This window comes from Strix uralensis, chromosome 9 (assembly GCF_047716275.1).
Source record: "Strix uralensis isolate ZFMK-TIS-50842 chromosome 9, bStrUra1, whole genome shotgun sequence".
Classification (NCBI taxonomy): Eukaryota; Metazoa; Chordata; class Aves; order Strigiformes; family Strigidae; genus Strix; species Strix uralensis.
In genome coordinates this window covers 10,743,596-10,763,677 of record NC_133980.1, presented here as the reverse complement: position 1 = coordinate 10,763,677, position 20,082 = coordinate 10,743,596, and the positions used below count along the sequence as shown (strand labels likewise).

Genomic DNA, 20,082 nt, shown 5'->3' with positions numbered 1-20,082 from the left:
TGGGGTCCCAAGTCCTGCCAGCAAACCTGCTCCAGAGTGGGCTCCTCTCTCCACGGGGCCACAGGTCCTGCCAGGAGCCTGCTCCAGTGTGGGGTTCCCATGGGGTCAGAGCCTCCTTCAGGCACCCACCTGCTGTGGTGTGGGGTCCTCCCTGGGCTGCAGGTGGGTCTCTGCTCCCCCGTGGGCCTCCCTGGGTGCAGGGCACAGCTGCCTCACCATGGGCTGCACCGCGGGCTGCAGGGGAATCTCTGCTCTGGTCCCTGGAGCACCTCCTCACCCTCCTTCTTCACTGACCTTTGTTCTGCAGAGTTGTTTCTCTCGCATATTCTCACTCCTCTCTCCAGCTGCAGTTGCCGTTGCACAGGGTTTTTTTTCCCTCTTCTTAGATATGTTATATGTTATCACAGAGACACTACCATTGTTGCTGATGCACTCGGCCTTGGCCAGCAGCGGGTCCATCTTGGCTCTATCAGACACTAAGAAAGTTTCTAGCAGCTTCTCACAGAAGCCACCCCTGTAGTCCCCTTGATACCAAAACCTTGCCATGCAAACCCAATACAGCAAGACATAGCTAGAACACTGGAGCTGAGGCAATCTCAGATTCAGATCAAAGCTATTTGGTGCTCAGCACTGGAGACAAGCACCAGATGTTCTCAGCCAGCTCTAATTCTGGCTCTGTCAGACACAGGCAACAATACTTAATCCCTAGTTCTTGGGTGTCACTTTCCTTATCTGCAATGATAATAAAACATTATGAAGACTGACTAATCCATGGTCCAAAGGCAGTCTGCACATGGCAGCAAAGATGGACACTTCCAATAGTAGCATAAAGGACAAGGCTTATCAATTGTTATTGAAGAGTTACGTGACATTCAATGATATGCACCTGTTCAATTACTTTTTTCCAAACATGCTCTGACTTCTCAGAATTATTGCAGTCTGAACACTAAACAGATCTATAAAATTTAAAGGGTTGTCCAGAACCAAAGCTTCATTGCCACTGTGACCTTCTTGGGTGTTTTGTTTAAGCTTTCTAAAATTCATTCTCAGCAGCAGTTTAGATGTTAAGAAAAGAAGCCGGAAAGCTACAAACATTCTGTTTTCTCTTTTGCTCAGGGGCCATCCTGCTTAGTCTAAACCTGTCCCCAGCTGCAGCCATTTAGCTTGTTATCTTGATGGCAGGTGGATAACCTTAGTGTCATTCTGGTGACCACACAAAGTTTATCTAGATAAACTCAGAAGTTTATTTGCAGTATAAACAGGGTATGATGAGAACCAACCAACCCCAGCAGCCTGCTCATTTTGTTTACTTAGTTATTGCTCCTGAAAAACAGTAGAGGTGACTAAAACCCTGTCAGGCATTTCTTTTCCATTTGGTTTTTAAAGAGCCTTCTAATTCAGGGGACCTTTTTTGTCCAATTATGAAACCTTTCATTCTATTAGCACTCTGCTGTAGTTTTTTCTCTAGTGCAGCCACCCCTCTTCCATTTGAGTTTTCGGACTGTGATGACCCTGGTGTCTTTAAAGCTGTTGACACAGCGCTGAAGAAATACAACGGAGACCAAGCAACCGGTAATCAGTTTGCTCTATACATGGTGATGGAAGCCAAGAGAACTGTAAGTAGACTTTGCAAAAAAAAAAAAAAAAAAAAGTTGGAATTGTTTATGCACTTTGAATCTGATTATCTCTATCTTGTTCATAAGAGAGCAAGCCTGACAGCAAAGTGTCTTCCAGAAAGGTTTTAAAAAATCGAAGAAATGACTTGCACAGTAAGATGCTCGTTACCATGACAAGCAGGGATGTATATTATGTTCTTATCAATGGGACTATGCATGCTGGTGAATTGCTTATTAATGCAAGGACTAAAGAACAGAAAATTTCTATCGCTAATACAATTTGTCTTACTAGTCCACTCTGTTTTCTCCTTTCTCTGTTGGGAATTCTACCTCTTTCCATCATCAGCAGGGTTTACAGATGAATGGCAAAAACACACTTACTAAAAAACCTGACTATTATCTTGACTTGGGAAGAGCTGGTATCACACATGAAAAAGAATGACCTGATAAAATTTGGCAATACTCTGAATAAATTGTTTGTGAATATATTTGATTGACACTAGTCCTGAGTCACAGATCTATCTAAAAGCACTAGGTGGTATTTTAGTCAAATAGGGTGACAGCTAAAATTACAGAAGAAAAAAAGAATGAAACATGATCCTTTGCCTGGAGTCCTTCTGTACAGTTAATCTAACAAAAGAGTATTTACCTCTGAGAGGCATACAAAGATGATATTACCATAACAATGACAAGCATTACTTTACCGGAAAACAACATTAGCATTTTTTCCTACTGGATTGGATTTTCACATGTAAAACACAAGAAACCCAGTGTCGGAGAGAATATTTTGCACTCCAAAATCACGAGACACTTACCTAGATAGAAAGGGGACATGAATTGCTAAATGCCTTATGGTAAACTACCCACATCTTCTGGCACCTACCCTCTGGTTTTCTTGTTTTCAAACTGTGGAGATTTTAGTACGTAGTGACAAAGACTAAAATCTGGCAAACCCTTTATATAATTAATATTAAACAAATGAACAGTCCCACTGACTTCACTGAACTACACACATCCTTAACAACAGACAAATGAAAACATCTTTATATCAGAGCTGTAACACCACCTTCCTTTTACTGATGTTCCCAAAGGACAGATATTAGTTTCAGTATTTTATCTTAAACAATGTTCTACTTTTAAGAACATGTATTTGTTGCAATTATTATTCATCTTTCATTCTCTATATATCCATCTTTCCTTTTCTTTAAAAGATCTGAGGTGGAGATCAATAATCACTCTGAATCATTGATCTGACTATGATGTTAAATAAAAAACAGAGAAAAGGAATCTACAATAGAGGTTTCCTCATATTCAATATTCTTTTTCTAAAAAGAGTATAGATTTTACTCCTTGCTAGTCTCACAATGTTGAATGCATTAATTAAATAGCTGGTTATTACATATTCATGTACATTCATTATTGATAAGGTAATAAAACATAAAAGCTGACTGGTGAAAGACTGAACATGACCCAGTTAAAGGCATAGCTGTTCATAATAATAATGAAATAAACCAACAACAAATAACGTACAGAAACAATGTCTTTTCTCACATATTTTGTTTACTCACTGAGCTGATCTATTGCAGATTAGAATCCTGTAACAGAGAACAGAATTTGGCTCTTTTTAAAACCACATCCCAGACAGTATAATCTGATGCAGCTCCATAAATGTCAATTTACACCTGCTGAGGATTAAGTCCATTGTAGTTTTAGAGACCCTTTCATCCTGTTTTACAACCTGCAACCATTATATCAGGTACCTCTACACCTCTTTGTAGTTGTAGCAATACACAACAGGAATTGAGAGAATACAGAACGTAACTCTGTGTCCACACCAGCATAAATCCAGTATCTTCCACCTGCGTCAGCTCGGCTTCACTTTCGTGGTACCACTAAGGCAAGAATTATCATTTAATTCTTCCAGCAGTATTATTTGAGGATAACCAGTGTCAAACTACAGCAACTGACTGTTTTTGTATTTGAAAAGCCACATTGGCAGAACATTTTTAGTGGCTGTAAAAGATTAGTAACTTCTGGCTTTATATCTCCTCTAAAGGATGAGTCCCAGACCTTGCAGTGTGCTAATGCTACCTGTAGGCACAGGCTCACTATTCAGTTTATGGCAAGGAGAAAATGCCCCCTACTGATTTACTAATGTCAGAAACACTTCCACTGGCCAGGCCAAACTTTGCTTAATACTTTGTATTTCATCTTATGGGATTCCTGAGGCTACCCTCGTGAGCAGCTCAGCCTTTAATGCCTACAGGAAAACTGCAGGCAGTGCCAAAGGCTGGCTCCAGAGCATATGCCCTCCTCGCCCCTTTCCCCTGAGTAGGCCGGGCAGCTTAAGTACCCTGTTACCATAGAGTAAAGGCAGTTTGGGCACTGCCAGGCTGCCTGAGGGCTACTGGCTGCTGTTCCTGGGCTGCCTGTAGAGTTGTACAGAAGGAAAGTAGACAGATCTGGGAGGAGGCCAAGAGTGAGAGTGAGGGAGTCAGACAGGAGCACAGTCCAAGCTGGTAATTATGCTAACTATCCAAGCAGCAACCCAGATTTGCTTATTTGGAGTACATCTGAATATGAGCATAAAACCTAACCACTTCTTTCTGGTTTTAAAGCCCTTGGTACAACAAGTTAAAATGAAGGTAGTTGAGCATACCGTATCTATTGTATCAACATATTGTAATTGTAGGTAAGGGCTCAACAGTATAATTAGGTAAGTTAATTATTGAACTATGAAGATTTGGGAGACCTTGCATGGAGACCAGCAGCTAATCTGAAACCGTACTATAAAATATAAGGTAACCAATGGATAGTATTTACCTTTTGAGGCTCTTATCTTTTCACTTGATTTATTACTATGCAAATGATGAAATGCATATTGTTTTTATCCAGGCAGGTCCTAACACACAATTCTATGTGAAATATCGAATACAAGAAACCACTTGTGCCACTGAGGAAAACAAACTCTGGCAAGACTGTGATTACAAAGTACCTGCAGAGGCTGTAAGTATCTGTCCTCTTTAGAAGGTCTCTGTACAGCAGCATCAGCATAACGACCAGGACTGCAGTTGCCTGGGGAAAAATACAGTAGAGAATTGAACTTTTTTAGCTGTGTTGCTTTTGAGAGCTTATAGGACTAAAGTATGGTACAGAAATGTTTGCAACTCTAAAGTTAACCATTATATTCATGAGTTTACCATTATAATTCTGAATATGTGCAGAAGGGAACATTTCAGCCCTTCAAGATGAAGGTTCACAATAAATTCAACAGAAGATACATGCACTGTGGGAGTGTGAGGGCTGTAAAACTTTCTATTAATTATGTATAATGGAAACTTGCATAACCACATTGACTTCAGATCTGCACCAACAAAAATACTGACATGGAAGCCACTATGGCAGGAAAAATTACCAGAGGGCTTTTAGCAGTGCAAAGCATGTCTGGCTCATGCTACTAGAGAGCACCTAGAGAAGGTACGATTGGGGCACACATAGCGTTCAGGAACGCTGCACATTTCCAGTGGAAGTCACTGTTATTTCACACAGTGCACAGTGCAAAGAAAGGGATGATGGCGATAGTATCATCTGAATAAATGATTCAAATGAAATGCCATGGTCATTGCTGCATATCTTGTACTAGCAGAGAGGAAGGTAGGTAAATACACAATTTATACAGACTTTATTTATGAGGATATGTTTATTTTCATTATTCTGACTGTAAACAGTTAGTTAATACACATCAATCATGATACAAAGCAATCTTTCAAATTATCTACTCAGTTCATTCCCTGCTCTCCTCACAATCAACAAACCCGTTCCTTTTCCAGTAACAAAACAGCAAATTGGACATTACTACAAATGTACATATGAACTTGTTCCCCAAACTCAATTTGCAACTGTTAACTTTGTTCAATATCTAAAATAATATATAGCACTGTATTTTTCTTTAGCAAATTTAAGACAAATGTTGTCATATGTTTTTGCAGAAAACAGGAGAATGCACAGCTCGAGTTCACTTGAATAATGATGAAAAAACAAGTAATGTTTCACAAGATTGCAAAATTTTTCCAGGTATGTAACTGTTTGGGGCAGCATTCAACAAGTACATCAATAAATATGAATGGGAAAAATATAATACTGAGACTGTTGGGTAACTTTTAAAGGTAGGAGTTCCTTATCATTCTATTCAGACAATTATAAATGATCTTCCATAAGCAACTACATGTTAAAGATAAAATTTCACTTTGCTGTTATACACATATAGGTTAAGTCAGTGAAGCACTGGCAGTTTCTATCTAGGGTAATGAAAACTGGCACATGCATGTGTAGTAAGTTTCTTCAAACACTGGAATTATACCAAGTTAAAATGCATTTGCTTAAGACCATAAGCATATGAGTAACTTAGAGACTAGATACAACTTGTCACATTTTAATTTTCTGTCCTTACTTATATAAGTATGAAATTGTGACATAAATTATTAGGAAAAAACCTTTTATGACAAAATTGTACCTTAATTTTCTCCAAACTAAAAATGACTAAATACTTGTAAATACTTTAACAAGTAATTTACCCCCAACCAAAGAACAAAAAAAGTTTCATTTACAAAATAAAAATCTAGCAGTGATGTAATTATGTAAGAGAGACTCTGATATCTTTTAGACCTTGACAATAAGCAGTACTATATTTCTTCCCTATAAGACATTCATATATGACACATTATGTTCACATAGTAATTTCTTTTATTAGAAAGAAATCACATTGTTTTAAAGCTTTGTAACTGAGATTTCTATATGCCTATGCCTAGTGCTCATGTACAACACATCCAAGCTAGTTTTAAAATATCCATCCAACTGGTGGTGGGAAGCTAAATGCATATTAACCACAGAAGCATTTACCACAATTTCTGAGATGTTTGGCAGCTTATCTTTGTTTTTTGTTCCTAGTTATCTTGTTTAAAGCTTAAATGGCTGTACCTACAGCCAGTGTCCTCCTAGGAACTGCAGTACACACAAACTCCATGTTCTGCTACTGAACAAACACCGTTTACTTTAGACACATTTGTAGGGCAATGGTGACATCTAGTTGCCAGTAAAAGATGTGTGAATCCCACAGAGAATGCATGGGAAATCTGCATTTGAATCTTTGCTTAGAAAGCTAAAGAAACATACATAAATTAAATGAATCATCTATTCAGCTTAAGAAGCTCATCTCTTCTTAACAAGTTATAGCAACTCTGAAAAAAGAATACACATTAGTTCAGCACTTATGAAAATGCTGAGACCATAGATGGTTTAGAACTGGGTGTACTGTTGTTTTATTATCTCCTTCATGATTACTCCCTGAAAACATGGTCACATTTTTCTGTAACATGTATATATTTGTCATTACTGAGTCAAAATAAGTGATGCTAGAAATACAAAGGTCCAGACTTTGTTCAAGTATCCCTTGGAGAGCTAAGACTAAATAGTATTGCTTACACTGAGATATTAAAAATGTATAGAGGAGCCAAATCAAATCCAAAGGATTCAAACAGAAAGAGAGAAACAACAGACCCGAACTGGTGAGGGGTTTCCCCAACATGTTAGGTACCACACTGCTCAGCCTTCTTGGTGGAACAGTTTGATCATACTGACCCTGGACTGGTTTCCTGGCTGGTGCAAGGTGACATAACTCCATTAAAGCCAGTTTATGCCAGCTGAGGATCAGGCACACAAATTTTACTTCAATTCCACAGAGACCACATATTGTCCCACTTTCATTCTCAAGCTCGCTGAATCATGAAATTAATTTATGTACTGAACTATAAAATTAATTTATGAAAATCCAATCCATGATTACTAGAAGGGGAAGAGAGTTAATAGGATTAGTAGTAGGAAACAGAAGTTTGAGCGTCCCCGTCAAGCTTGTCTGTCCACAGCCAATCCAGTTGGTTAAGCCTGAAGGTAACACCGAGTGGTAACTGGCAGCCACCGTGAGTAGCAGGGGGAGTTCAAACAACACAGCAGTAGAATAGTTCAGCTACAGTCCCTAAGGAGCTCAGAGTCAGAGCAGTTCACATGGATGAGCCAAAACGTCCTGCCAAAGTCCCCATCCTGAAAAATGGTGAGGACAGTAAGCAGCTGCACACAGTGGGTGAGCTTTGAAGAATCTGAAGAACATCTCCTTAGTTGTAGCTGGTTCTTCCCTGACTGTATGAGAGGTGACCCTTCTTTAATGGTGTCAAAACTACATGCAAGGTTTTTCAGAGATTCAGTGACTCCTGAACTCAGTTGCTCCTCTGAATGAAGCTTGCTGCTGAAATCCTGGATCCTCATATCACAGATGGCCCCTACCACCACAAACCAAAGCATGTTTCTAAATACAGTGAATGTCTTTGCAGGCCCTGAAACGAAAATGTGGGTTTTGCTGATCGCTCCAACTAAAAGCAGGAAAGGTTCTTGCTCACTGAACCTTTTCTCTCATTCCCAGATAGGGAAAAATTAAAACCTGAGGCTGTTTTACATGAAGTCCTATATTTTTTTTTTTTTTGTTTCTCTTCCAGCTGCACCCAAGGTACCACTTGCTGAGGCTCCATGTCTTGGATGTTTTCATCCTATATCAACTGACAGTTCAGAAGTGTCAGAAATTCTGAAACAAGCCATTGAAAAGTTTAACAGGCACAGTGCTGAACCTGCCCTTTTTAAGCTTGTGGAAATAAAAGAAGCTAAAAGACAGGTTTGTGTATGATTTTTCTCTAAATCTTACAGGAAAAAAAACCCAAACCAGGTACCTTGGTTGTTTTATGTAGACATTTCTGATTTTAAGGTGGTTTATATTTCATAATAAAAGCATAGAGAATACATCTACAATGTAGACCCTGTAAATAATTCTCTTAATTTATAAGGAATCATAAACAGTTACCTACTGGATTTTCAGAGCTGTCAACTTTACAAACTGATAGCAAACATATTTTTCTTTATCTGCAGTTGCATCTAACCAGTGTTTAGCAGCAGTTTGTTTGCATTCAGTGCTGACAAGGCAACTTGTGTCATCTCAGATGCACTTGGGTATTCTACTTGGCCTCTCCCTGAAGCTCCAGCAGGAGCAGATCTCTCCTAGGTTCTGTGCCAAAACTGCCAGCCTGCACAGATGTCTTGTATACTCTACAGCCTCTCAAACAGCAGCAGGCAGCTATGTTTTTGCAATGCAATAGGACCCATATGTCAGCAGCTGTTATACACTATAGGACGGGTAAACCCCATATAGGAAAAAAGGTTACAAAAAACAAAAAGCCAGCATGCCACTTGCTGAAAGATTTCTGCATGCAGGAATACCTGCTTTGCAAGAAATGACAGCTCAGATCACAGAAATTCTATGTCTCATGGTATTCCATGCAACAATTATTTCCCTGTGAAAGGCTCTCCTATGAATTGGTGTGATGTTGCTAGAAAGTAAAGATTCTTATTTGGTTTTTAACTAGTACATAACCCCACACCAAATATAAATACAATTTTCTTTGAATGTGTATGTATTTACTTAGCCAAAAAGCATCTTCTGGTGTCATGTCAGTTTGACCCATGATTTAATTCAGACTGTCCTTTTTCTATTTACTGATGGCAATGATCCTCTTAACTGAAAGACAAGCTTACACAACGTTTAAGCCACATGACAAAACGTTGCAGACAGACTGCAATTCAGCAGCTGGAAAGAGAACCATCATGTCACTTCTGGCCAACAAAGACTAATCAGAGCCCTCCATCTTAATTGATCTGGGATGAAAAGTTCCTATATTTGATTCTTATTTCCCCTTTTTAATCCAATGTTACCTGACCCAATACTGTGCCATGCAGAGATTTCATGGGTGAGAAGCAGTAGGCACACTGAGGAAAACTGAACTGCTTCCTGGAGAGAAAGTGAAAAAAAGGGTCACAAATCTGGACAAAACAGCAGGCGAGGAAGGTAAAGCCCAAGACAGTCACAATTATAGGTAGATGATAAATACAGGATCCTCAATAACAAATGATGCCAGCAGTATAAAGTTACATTATTCAGATACAGTTTTACTATGTCCTAAGCTCACGAACATAGGACTTGCCAAGCTGTATTAGTGTAGTCATCTATCTAGACCAGCTTTCTGCCACTGGGAGTAGTAAGTAACAGATACTTTGGAGGAAACTGCAAGAAACAGTCTTATGAGGCTGCAGGCTTGCCAGGAGAAGTGGAATCCAAATACAAAGTGCACTTCTAATATATGCATGACTTTTAGTTTACTTTTTGTATCACAAGGACAAGACTTTTTTTGCTGTCCATGAATACTCTATGGCTCAATGACTGCAAAGTGATTTGATGGATGGAAGGCACTAGAATAGTTTTGCTTTCTTTGCTAATCACATTTAATAGATTAATTTCCAACTTTGTATTGTTTTACATAATGCATCTCCTAAACATCTGTTCCAGGTGGTAGCTGGATGGAATTACATAATTAAATACGAAATTGAGGAGACTAATTGCTCCAAAGACCAATTTCAAGATTTAACTCCAGAGTGCAAACCCACTTCTAGAGGTGTAAGTAATCTTCAAAATCTGTTTACCAAGAAAATATCATATTAACAAATATTCATTGAGATCTGACTCAAGAAAATATTTATAGTCTTGTTTCACTTTGAACGAAGTTTAAATCTAGGCTTATAGATAACTGTCTATTTATGCAATTAGAACATCCATGTCTTCTCCTGAATCAGTGACTAAGACAACCACTGAAATGTTTACAGATTACTCTACAGAATCTAAACAGTCTCACCCAAATAATAAATCCCTTGAGAAGTTCCTATCCATATATTTGAGTTATTCAGGTTCAACCCAAAAAGAGATAATCAAAATTAGCACCATTTTTCCAGCTTAAGACATATTTTCTAAGAAAAGTAAGTAGCTGAACTAGTACTTAACCTCTACCACAGTCCAAATAAGAGAGCTTCAAAAGAAGTTTATTAACAAACATACATACTCTAGCTAAACAGTGATGCAAAACCAGGTACTTCCTCAACTTCTCTGACCTGTAACAGAATTAACTGTACTAAAAATAGAGGGTTTGTGGCTGTGTACTCCCCTCCACCCCTTTCTTCTTAAAGCAACAGCCACCAGTGGTGGTCATGATGGCTGCACCTGGTTTAAGTTGGACTCTAGGGAGACAGATGACGCAATAGATAAGGGCTATAAATCTTGCTCAACAGCTGAGGGCTAGTTGAGCATGCGGCAACCAAAATATGTCTGGTATGCAAATATGACTATAAGTCAATCACCTTACTCTATAAATAGTGGGTAGCCCCAGGTCCCATTGTGCTCTCCTGCATGGCAGCGGGCTGCATGCCAGGATCTCCCCTTGAGTAGGGACACCTCTTAAGGTTACTCCTCAAGGTTGAGAGAATCCTTATCACATCAGATACTTGGTAAGTGAATTGGGAATAAGCATGATGTAACTTTGAAATCTTAGCTAAGTGATATAAAAGATTGAGTGCGCACACATAATCCTTTAGACATAAACTGTTGACCAAGTCTGGGACTAGGATTGGATCCAGCCACACCTAGACTCCTCTCTGAAAAGGAGTTTAGAAAGCAAGGGTGTCCATTCTGAACCTTGTGACTCAATGGGAGGGTCTCCCTGACAGTTTTGTCTGACCCTGTCCTCTATGCAGTGAAAATCAAGCATACCTTGCCATCAAGTCTTGTTAAACCACTGTTGCATTTACTATCAAACTTTGTTTCTCTTCCATACTCATGTATGTAAACATATAAACATACTGCTGCTCTCTCCTATGAGCGAAGTGCACCACTCCATCCACAACAGGGTCACCCTCTCAACCAAGCTCCCTGAACCAGCTCATCAGAGGGTCAGACAAATGCTTCTGCAAATACAAGGTAGAGGGCAGGAACACAGAATCATAATGAACAGTGGTGGTAAATGGGAGGGGAGGAACCACAGGAGTCCTGACTCGCGTCTGTTTCAGCTGTTGTGGAAGCATACTGTTGAGTGTGACATTCAAGAGCCTCTCCTGTTCAAAAATTACTGCTTGGATGTCTCAAGAATGTTTCAGAAGCATTGATCAAAAAAGGAAAGAATGACAACACTGTGGTAAATAATAGGAGAGTGAGAATCAGACGAGCTGAAGCAAATCTCTCCATTACCTAGGCTTGCTCTTAAACCTTAAGCTCATTCATATACTACTTTGATCATTCAGGGTTTGCGGGATTGGATCTTTATTACTTATCCTCCAAACTGTTAAGCAGCCTTGCTAATAAATCATTGACAGGTATTAGTAAATATGATATTCCAAAAATATGCTATACCTTGGAATGACTGGAAGTTCCATGGAAGTTGTTTAATACCTTTATTCAGCTCTGTACTACTCATTCTGAAACAGGAAGACTAGAATTGCACCCTGTATTCAACATGCACATGAACCACAGAGCTACAGTGGGGCATAATGTCATTCTCCCTAACCTGGATAATAAGCCTTGACATTTTTTTTAATTACTTTTTCTAAACAACTACTAAACAGATTTTTTTATGGATGACATTTTCAAGTATCTGTCACAGCCCTAAGACTTTGAATTGTTACAGTCATCGTCTTCTACAGTTGATTAGTTTCCTTTGGAGTCTTTGATAAGGGACTTCACTGAAACCATTTTGAAAATCTATGTATACTTGATCAACAGGTCTCTTTACCCACTTTTGTTGATGCTTTTGAAGAACTTTGACAAATCTGCAAAATATGACTACTGTTCACAACAAAACCCAGTTCTCTCCTTGACGTATTCATACCCCCTAGTTCTTTCCTTATTACCATTTCTAATCACTTGAATGGTACAGACATCAGTTTTATAGGTCTATAACCTTTTTAAAACAGAATAGGATCAACATCTGCTTTCTTCCAGTCCTAAGATATCAAAGCAATTTTAAGCTAGTCATCTACTACAGTTCCTTTAGAACACCTGAGTAAATCCAAGAAACTCCATAATGTTTGATTGAATTGCATAATCTTCTTTTTCGTCTTTACAGTTTGAGACAGAAATTCCAGTGAGTCCTCCATAAAACAGGACTCCAGCTTGTAAACCTCCCCATTTCCTTCTGTAATGAATACATACAAATAGTTCATTTAGCTTCTCTTTTATGGTTTTATTTTCTCAGAGTGGTCCTTTTGAACATTGATCATTTGTTGGCTCTGCAGACTGTCAGGCTTCTTGCTCCCCGTATATTAAAGGAAGGAAGGAATTATTAGTAGCATGCTTGACTTATTCTGTTAGCAGGAAGGTATTAGGATGTGAGCTTGTTCATTATTTCTAAATAATGAGGAGCTCTTTTGGGTTTTTTTTTTATTCCAGCGTGTAGGTAAATGTGATGCCAAAGCATATGAAAATCTTCAGGCACAGATCATAGATATTGCAAGCCAATGCAAGTTTCCAGGTATGTCATAGGCATTATCAATTTTAAAAGTTCTGCAATTTTCTGGTTTTTACAATTGTTAAAAAAAAAAAAAAAAAAAGAGACAAAATAAAAATGCAAGGGATGAAAACGGATAATAAGAAGAGAAAGCATGGCCTCTTAATGAAATATTACCGCAGATTCTTTTAACTTCCTACAAGTTTTCCATATGCAGCCAAAAGTTACATTTTATCATTTGTATACTGCCCTGTTTCTAGGACATGGAGCTGGTTGCTGACTCTCATTTGGAGATTAAAAGATACAAACTCAAAGAGTGTAATAGTCCTATAAAAAATAATTATTTTTCCACCACAATGACAAGCAAGTTAATATCATGTTGTTTAAATAAGTGGCTGCTTCTAACTTTCCAAAGGGCTCCAGTGTATTCTTTTGAAAGGCAAAGGAGCTGAGGACTTTAAGATTTTGTCCAAAATTGGTAATTCATTGATTATTGATTGGTATTGATTGGTATTGATACTATCACTGTTTATTTCATATTGCATGGTTATATTTACGTTTGATATGTTAGAGGCTTCTTTTTCCCCCCACTAAATAAATTACTTGGAATTTATAAGTTCATTACAGTCAAACTCCTGAATCATTTTCTTATTGTTACTTTTTCCTCCAGCCATCTATTTGCACAGTTTATCACAGCTACAGAGCTTTAGAACAGGGAGTACAGTACTACTCTATGTAGTATATGCTGCATTCTCACCCATTCAAACTTGTTTTTCTTCAAGAAATTATAATGATATTCTTCAACACACTCATTCATTGCCAATAACACGCATTTCTTATTTCACCTGATTCAGGTCCTTCCATAGGTGTAGATGTTCCCTCTCTTTATTTGCTAGCTACCCGCAATTGGTACACACAGTTTTTGTTTCTATGGGAAAACTGTCAAGTGTCCAATGTGACACCATGTGCTGATGCAGTACTCTTTTAAATAATCAAGATATAATGCTGTTCATATAAAACTCAAAGATATTTTGGTTTCATTTGATAGACCCAAATACGAAGTGTTCGAGAAGGCAGGGGTTTATAACTAATTGTTTTTCCCAGCCTTTATCTACATTGAACCTTTTGCTCCTTACATCTGAAATCTGTTCGTTTCTTTCAGTTGAAGACACAGTAATTCCTGGCATTTATGCTGGTTGTCCAAAGACTATCCCAAAAGACAGTCCAGAACTGAAGGAACTACTGAAGGTTTCTATGGAAAAGTATAATTCGGACAGCAATGATGAATTCTACTATAAAGGTGGAGAAATAGAAGCAGCGACAGTTCAGGTTGGGATACACACACCGCAGAAATGAGGAACAGACATGGCAGTGTTATTGATCTGAGCTGAATGTTAACTTAGGTTGTATTTAGATTTGAAATAATGTTTTTCTCTAAGTGTTGATACATGTGGTAACTGAAATATCCATGCAATTTTTCTTGCAAAATTTTATTCATCTTGTTTTGCATTCAGAAGTTATTTTAAAATCTCCCATCTCTTGATTTTTTTAATTTTTCTTAAAACAACATGTATTTAAAAGCATGGGGAAAAGGTTGACTTAGGGTATCTGATTTCTGTGTATCTACCCCACAGTTTACCAGTCTAACAGACTTTTAAAGTAGAAAAGTAGAAACTACCCACTTGATCCACCACCTTGATACTCTGTATGTTATTTTAAGCAACTGTCCACCATACAGTAGCTATAAGCTCCAAGAAATGGGGCTTTCCAATTTCCCTTAGATATGTTAATTTATATACTGATTCTGCTGCTAGTAATACTCCAGCTAGATTCACAAGAGAACATCTGTGCATGACTTAAGATATACAGATAAATACAACTGAGTAAAGAAGAACAAGGAATCAAGAGGATAATATTGGTCAGCAATTGCCTTGTTTACTTCCCAACATATCGAAACAGAGGTTTAGGACAGAACTGAAAATAAGGCAGTGGAGTAGTTCAGAAAATACTTTGTCAACAACAAGTCCTGGGCATGAGGGGTACCACTGGAGAAGCACTAAAAGCACACTGGAGTTTTTCTGAATAGCTCATATTATCTTACTAATAATATCTGTGCTTTTTCTTCATTTAAACCTTTTTTCTTCTTTCAAACTTTTTTCTTCTTTCTCACTTTTCATATCATGATTGATATTAGCAGGCATACATTTTTAAAATAGACTTAAAATAGACAGAATTTCATGTTTTGCCTGCTGTCTCTGAAGCAAGATATATTATCTTGGGCTCTGTAAAACATACGAAGAGAACTCGTACCAGGCACATTCCTGAACCCAGGCAGTTTCTCTCCTTAATGCATTTGGCAAATATGTTCATTTTTAACTGAGCCTGTTCATCACACACTTCATTTTACTCACATTCCACTTTTCTTACATCATATTTGGCTCTCCACAGTGGTGTCTCTAATGATTTCATTTGTTATTAATGAAATTACTACAGGCATCCAATAAAACAAAGCCAAAACTGTGGCCCTGATATTATTCTGACCTTTCTGTTTCCTTCAATTTCAATGCTGGAATTTTTGCAAATGGGAACTGGAGTAAATAAGTATGTTGATTAGAAGCAGATAGGTTTGCTGCCAAATATTTAATATTGTTCCTAGCATATGTTGTCCCAGTGGTCAGGACTTGTAGAATATAAGTAGTTCAAGCTTGTAGAAAAACATGAACACTTTTCAGTAAAATGCCTTTATCATGGAAAGCCTTCTTGCTAATTTTTCAGGCGGTTGCAGGACAAAAATACCATTTAATATTTGCAGTCCAGAAGACAAACTGCTCAAAGAAAGAGTTCAAAAAACTTCATGAAGACTGTGAAGCCATGCCAGACAGTGTAAGTCACAATGATGTTGCCAACTGTAATGTTCCTAACAGACAAATTAATTTGCACCAGAAATTGTAAACACTTAAGTGAAATCACATCCTGAGTTCTGCTACCTCTTTCAGAAAATTTTTGTTTCAATAAGGACACCTTTCACTGTTTATAACCCAAGACAGTAACAATGGCAGTAAAACATGAAGCTTAAAGTGAGTCACTCCAACTGCAGGATCAGTGCTCACTGCAAAGCAAAAGGAACTTTCTTTTGATAATAATGAATCAAAGAAAGGAGGGGAGGAGGCTGCTGCAAAATGAAATAGCTGCAGTACTCCTTACTCTGTGGATTTGCAGCTAAGGAAAACATGAGATTGGAGTGTTATTGGCATTCAAAGGAGTGATGTTTCTGGAGTGCATGCTGCTGATACTGGGAAAATGTGTTCCAGCCACTGGAAAGTAATGCTGATGGGGCCAGAACCACTGGCAAGGGAGTTGGTTGGGAAAGAGAGGTTTTATTTCTCCTCTCTTTTCCCACCATAGTGGGAATAGTTACTTACTGAATAGTGCTTACCTGTGAGATTTTAAAACCAGCAGGCACTAAATAGAAAAAAAAATGCCTCTCTCTCTCTATCTCAATTTCCCAATTTTTAGTAGGAGAAATATCATCGACAAACAATATTTCTTAGGAATATCATGAAGATTAAACAGTCAGTACTCCAAAAGTGCAGGAGATGAAAAACACAATTTTTCAAGACTCCATCTCCAATCCAAAGTCAGATTGAAGTGTTCACACAGGCATACTATAACCTCAAAAAGCTAAGCAGAGATGTGTCCCGATACAGAAGTCTTCATCACTAAGATGGATTTCATAGATATTTGGGTAAAATTCCAAGTATATTTGTATTTAAAAGTATTAATAAAAAAAATTTTCATTTTTCAAGCACAACTCTCTTACTTTGTGTCTAATGTTTTGTGGCCTTAATATGTTGATTTTTGTTTTGTCAACAGGTACCATGGCCATGCGAAGCACACATTCACGTGATCGCAGGGGAGGATAAAATCTCTTCCCAGGTTAACTGCTCTAAAGAACGGTCATCGGTATGATTCCTCTTCATTACCCATCATCATAAGTAGAGTACAGAACAAAGGCAGTCATTAAATTCCTTATCCATTCCAAATTATCCCATATTTTGTACCAAAACTAAAGGAACTCATAGTTCTTTTAACAACCTCAGCAATGACACACTGCTCCCTCTGACCTCAGCAACTTGTTACATCGAAGTTGGTTTCACCACAAGGTGAGACTGGCCAAGACAGGGATGACACAAATGCAAGAGTAACAGGACAGAGAGAACATGCTGCCTATTGACTACTCTTTTATGTTATCAGTTCAGCTCTGAAGTATCAAGCCCCATCAGCTCCTTTGAATTACTATTCATACTGGGTTTAAAAATTGAGACAAAAATGTATTTGGCAACACAATAACTATACCCCATGGATTTCAAAAGCATCTGTGAATCTTTTCATATTTGTAGAGGAGCAGATCTCCTGCCACGAGTTGTCAGTCTCTGCAGAAAGATCCTTCAGTTTCCCTTCTGCCCAGCTCCACAACTACCTACCTCTGAACATGGGTCAGTTTGAAAATTTCAGAATGGAACATAAATCTTTTTTATTATCAGAATTTTTTTAGTTCTGATGATTGCAGGTTTTTTAATAGTGAGATTGGTTAACTTGCATTCATAATCAATAACTTCACAGTGCTCAGCACCTGCATAACTACCTATTCATTCATTATGTATCAACTAATAAATGTCTCTCCTCTTTGTTTTCACTACAATACTGTATCCACATCAACTTTCAAATTTAGCTCCACCCCAAACAACTCTGATTTGCAGCTAGATAATGATCAGACACTTTAGTGGACAGAAACGAAATCCATGTTGGATAGTGACTGTACACCATGCGTTCAGTCTTTGTCTTCCGGTTGAACAGTGATGGGGAAATGGAGATTACTCAATAACAACTGAATGTTTCATATTATCAGCTTTAACCTATATGTGCTATTTCTAAGCAATCTTATGAAATGCGTATTTCAAATCTAGAAACAAAAAATTGAATAGTTACATTTCATATAACAAAACAACCCGGATCTTTTGTATATTCTGGTATTGAGACTACCCAGAGATGTGTTAACCTTTAGCATAAACTGGTTTTATACATCAGAGTGTTATACTCTAGCAAGCGCAGGGACATTTAGTCTTAGAAATCAACTGTATTGTTCATAAATTAAAACCAGTACACGTCTTCCTCTCCATAGTATCATTCCCATGTCAAACTGGCAGAATTTCAGTGATATATGAATTGTTCTTTTACCATATAACTGCTAAAATACTCTGGAGTTATCTGGGGCAATGTTTATGTTTCCATGCCTACCATAGATAGAAAAGATAATTATTTGGTTTACTTTAAAAATCTGAGAACATATTTTTGCTATATAACTTAAGTAGTGCAACAAGCCAACTTCTGAATTTCCCAAATCTGAAGCTATTGTTCTTGTTCATGTAACAAATACGACTATTATTGCAATGTTTTTTAGACCGTACTTCTAAGAAGGCCTCCTGGATTCACACCTTTCCGAAGCTTTGCTACACAAGAGGAGCCAAATGAAATTTCATGCTCCAATATAAATGAAGAAGAAAGGCAAAAACCTGACAAAGAAATGAGAAAAGATGGTGGACAGGAACCAGAAGGTGAAGGTGAACCTGAGCTTAAACACAGGCATAAACATGGGCAAAAACAAAGGCATGAATATAAAAAGGAACATGAGTCTGACAAAAGGCATAGTCATGAAATTGGTTGTGGGCACAGGACTAGCCATGGGTGTGGGCATAAAAAACACAGTAAACATGGTAAACATAAACATCCAAATCCCAAATCTTCTGAGGAGTCCAATGAAAGGGGTTTTAATCAAAATGAAACCCTCCCATCATCCAGTGCTGAAACAGCACCAGAGCTAGTTAATCCTGGGGTTGCAAGAAAGGAAACCAGTACACCTGCAGAATCACTAATTCTTCCTGACACTTCTTTATTTAATGGGTTGCCAGATCGCCCAGAATCTCCTCTCCCCAGATGTCCTGGAAAACCATGGAAACAAATTATGGACCTTCCAGCTCCTTCTAGCTTTACCAGAGAATTCAGAAATGAGGATCTCTTGCCTTCTGCCACAGAAGACATCAATCCAGCAACAGAAAATTCAACACCTCCCCAAAACAAAGACCTTGATCTCTCAGATGCTTTACTATAATTCAAACATTGTAGGATCCTTTTCAGAAATTATACACAGAAAAATAAGAAAAATACTGCCTTTTGAAATGTATAAAATGTGAAGAGGTACAAGCTCCTATTCTGTTAACTAAGATATTCAAGTAGGTCACCAGCACTTCTGGGGACCTAAGACCATATGGCGATAGTCTGTATTTGCACATATTTGCAAAGATGTAAATCAGGCAATGGCACCAACGATTCAGAACCCGTCTAGTAAAGGGACCAGGCAAGTCAATAGCCTTCTGCTGCAGAAGTTAAAATTGTATCTTATTTGCCTCAAGTTGCTATAAGCACAAAGTGAATCACTGCATCATATCTCACTGAATATGTTTAAAGCAATGGTACAAAGAATGTCACAGATTACATGAAGAATCTCAACCAAATATGGGTAAGACAAAAGCAAGCCAATAGAGAGCAAGGATGCCTTTCTTAGATATCTGAAATAATATTTCTCTAATCTACTGGAGTGAATCTTTTAATGAACAAAATAAAGGAATATGTTTTACCTGTCAATTTCTTTAAACAAATTAATATTACCACCAGTCTATCATAGCAGGTTGTTCTGCTGAGTAAGATAACAGGGACAGCTGAACGAATCCCAAATAAAGCAGCTTTGTTATTCCCTATGGGTATTATGTTAATATATGCCATAGTATGACTGACAGATATTCATGTGGCAGAGGTGCACAAATATTACAGATCAGATGACAAAATTGCAAACACTTGAGTTACCTAAAATTTGTCTGCCTTCTTCCATTATTAGGTTGTGCATACTTTAGAAACTGGAATGAATTTTCTATTCTGGGTATCTTCCAAAAGTTGGGTTTTTGGTGGGATACGTTAGCTAAAAAGCACCA

At 37.9% G+C, this 20,082-nt stretch overlaps 2 protein-coding genes across 5 annotated transcripts in view; one reads left to right on the top strand and one right to left on the bottom strand.

Moving 5' to 3' along the window:
- Positions 1–20,082, bottom strand: part of LOC141947458 (uncharacterized) — a 124,999-nt gene that overhangs the window by 89,241 nt on the left and 15,676 nt on the right. For both annotated transcript variants that reach the window (XR_012630136.1, XM_074878618.1), the window contains exon 4: positions 4,612–4,691. Coding sequence is in view for 1 of the 2 variants with exons in the window: in XM_074878618.1 (XP_074734719.1) it covers positions 4,612–4,691 (80 nt within the window). In the remaining variant the exon portion in view is untranslated. The remainder of the gene's footprint in view (positions 1–4,611; positions 4,692–20,082) is intronic.
- KNG1 (kininogen 1) lies at positions 1,097–19,458 on the top strand. Of its 3 annotated transcripts, none has more exons than XM_074878611.1 (11): positions 1,097–1,616; positions 4,512–4,622; positions 5,606–5,690; positions 8,162–8,334; positions 10,057–10,164; positions 12,979–13,060; positions 14,199–14,365; positions 15,812–15,919; positions 16,910–16,999; positions 18,498–18,657; positions 19,006–19,458. In XM_074878611.1, the coding sequence occupies exons 1-11, from the start codon at positions 1,422–1,424 to the stop codon at positions 19,203–19,205; spliced, it is 1,479 nt and encodes a 492-aa protein (XP_074734712.1). In that variant the 5' UTR covers positions 1,097–1,421; the 3' UTR covers positions 19,206–19,458. The 3 variants fall into 3 exon arrangements, with proteins under 3 accessions (XP_074734712.1, XP_074734711.1, XP_074734713.1); XM_074878612.1 differs by having other exon boundaries at positions 1,100–1,616; positions 18,498–18,651; XM_074878610.1 differs by having other exon boundaries at positions 18,498–19,458.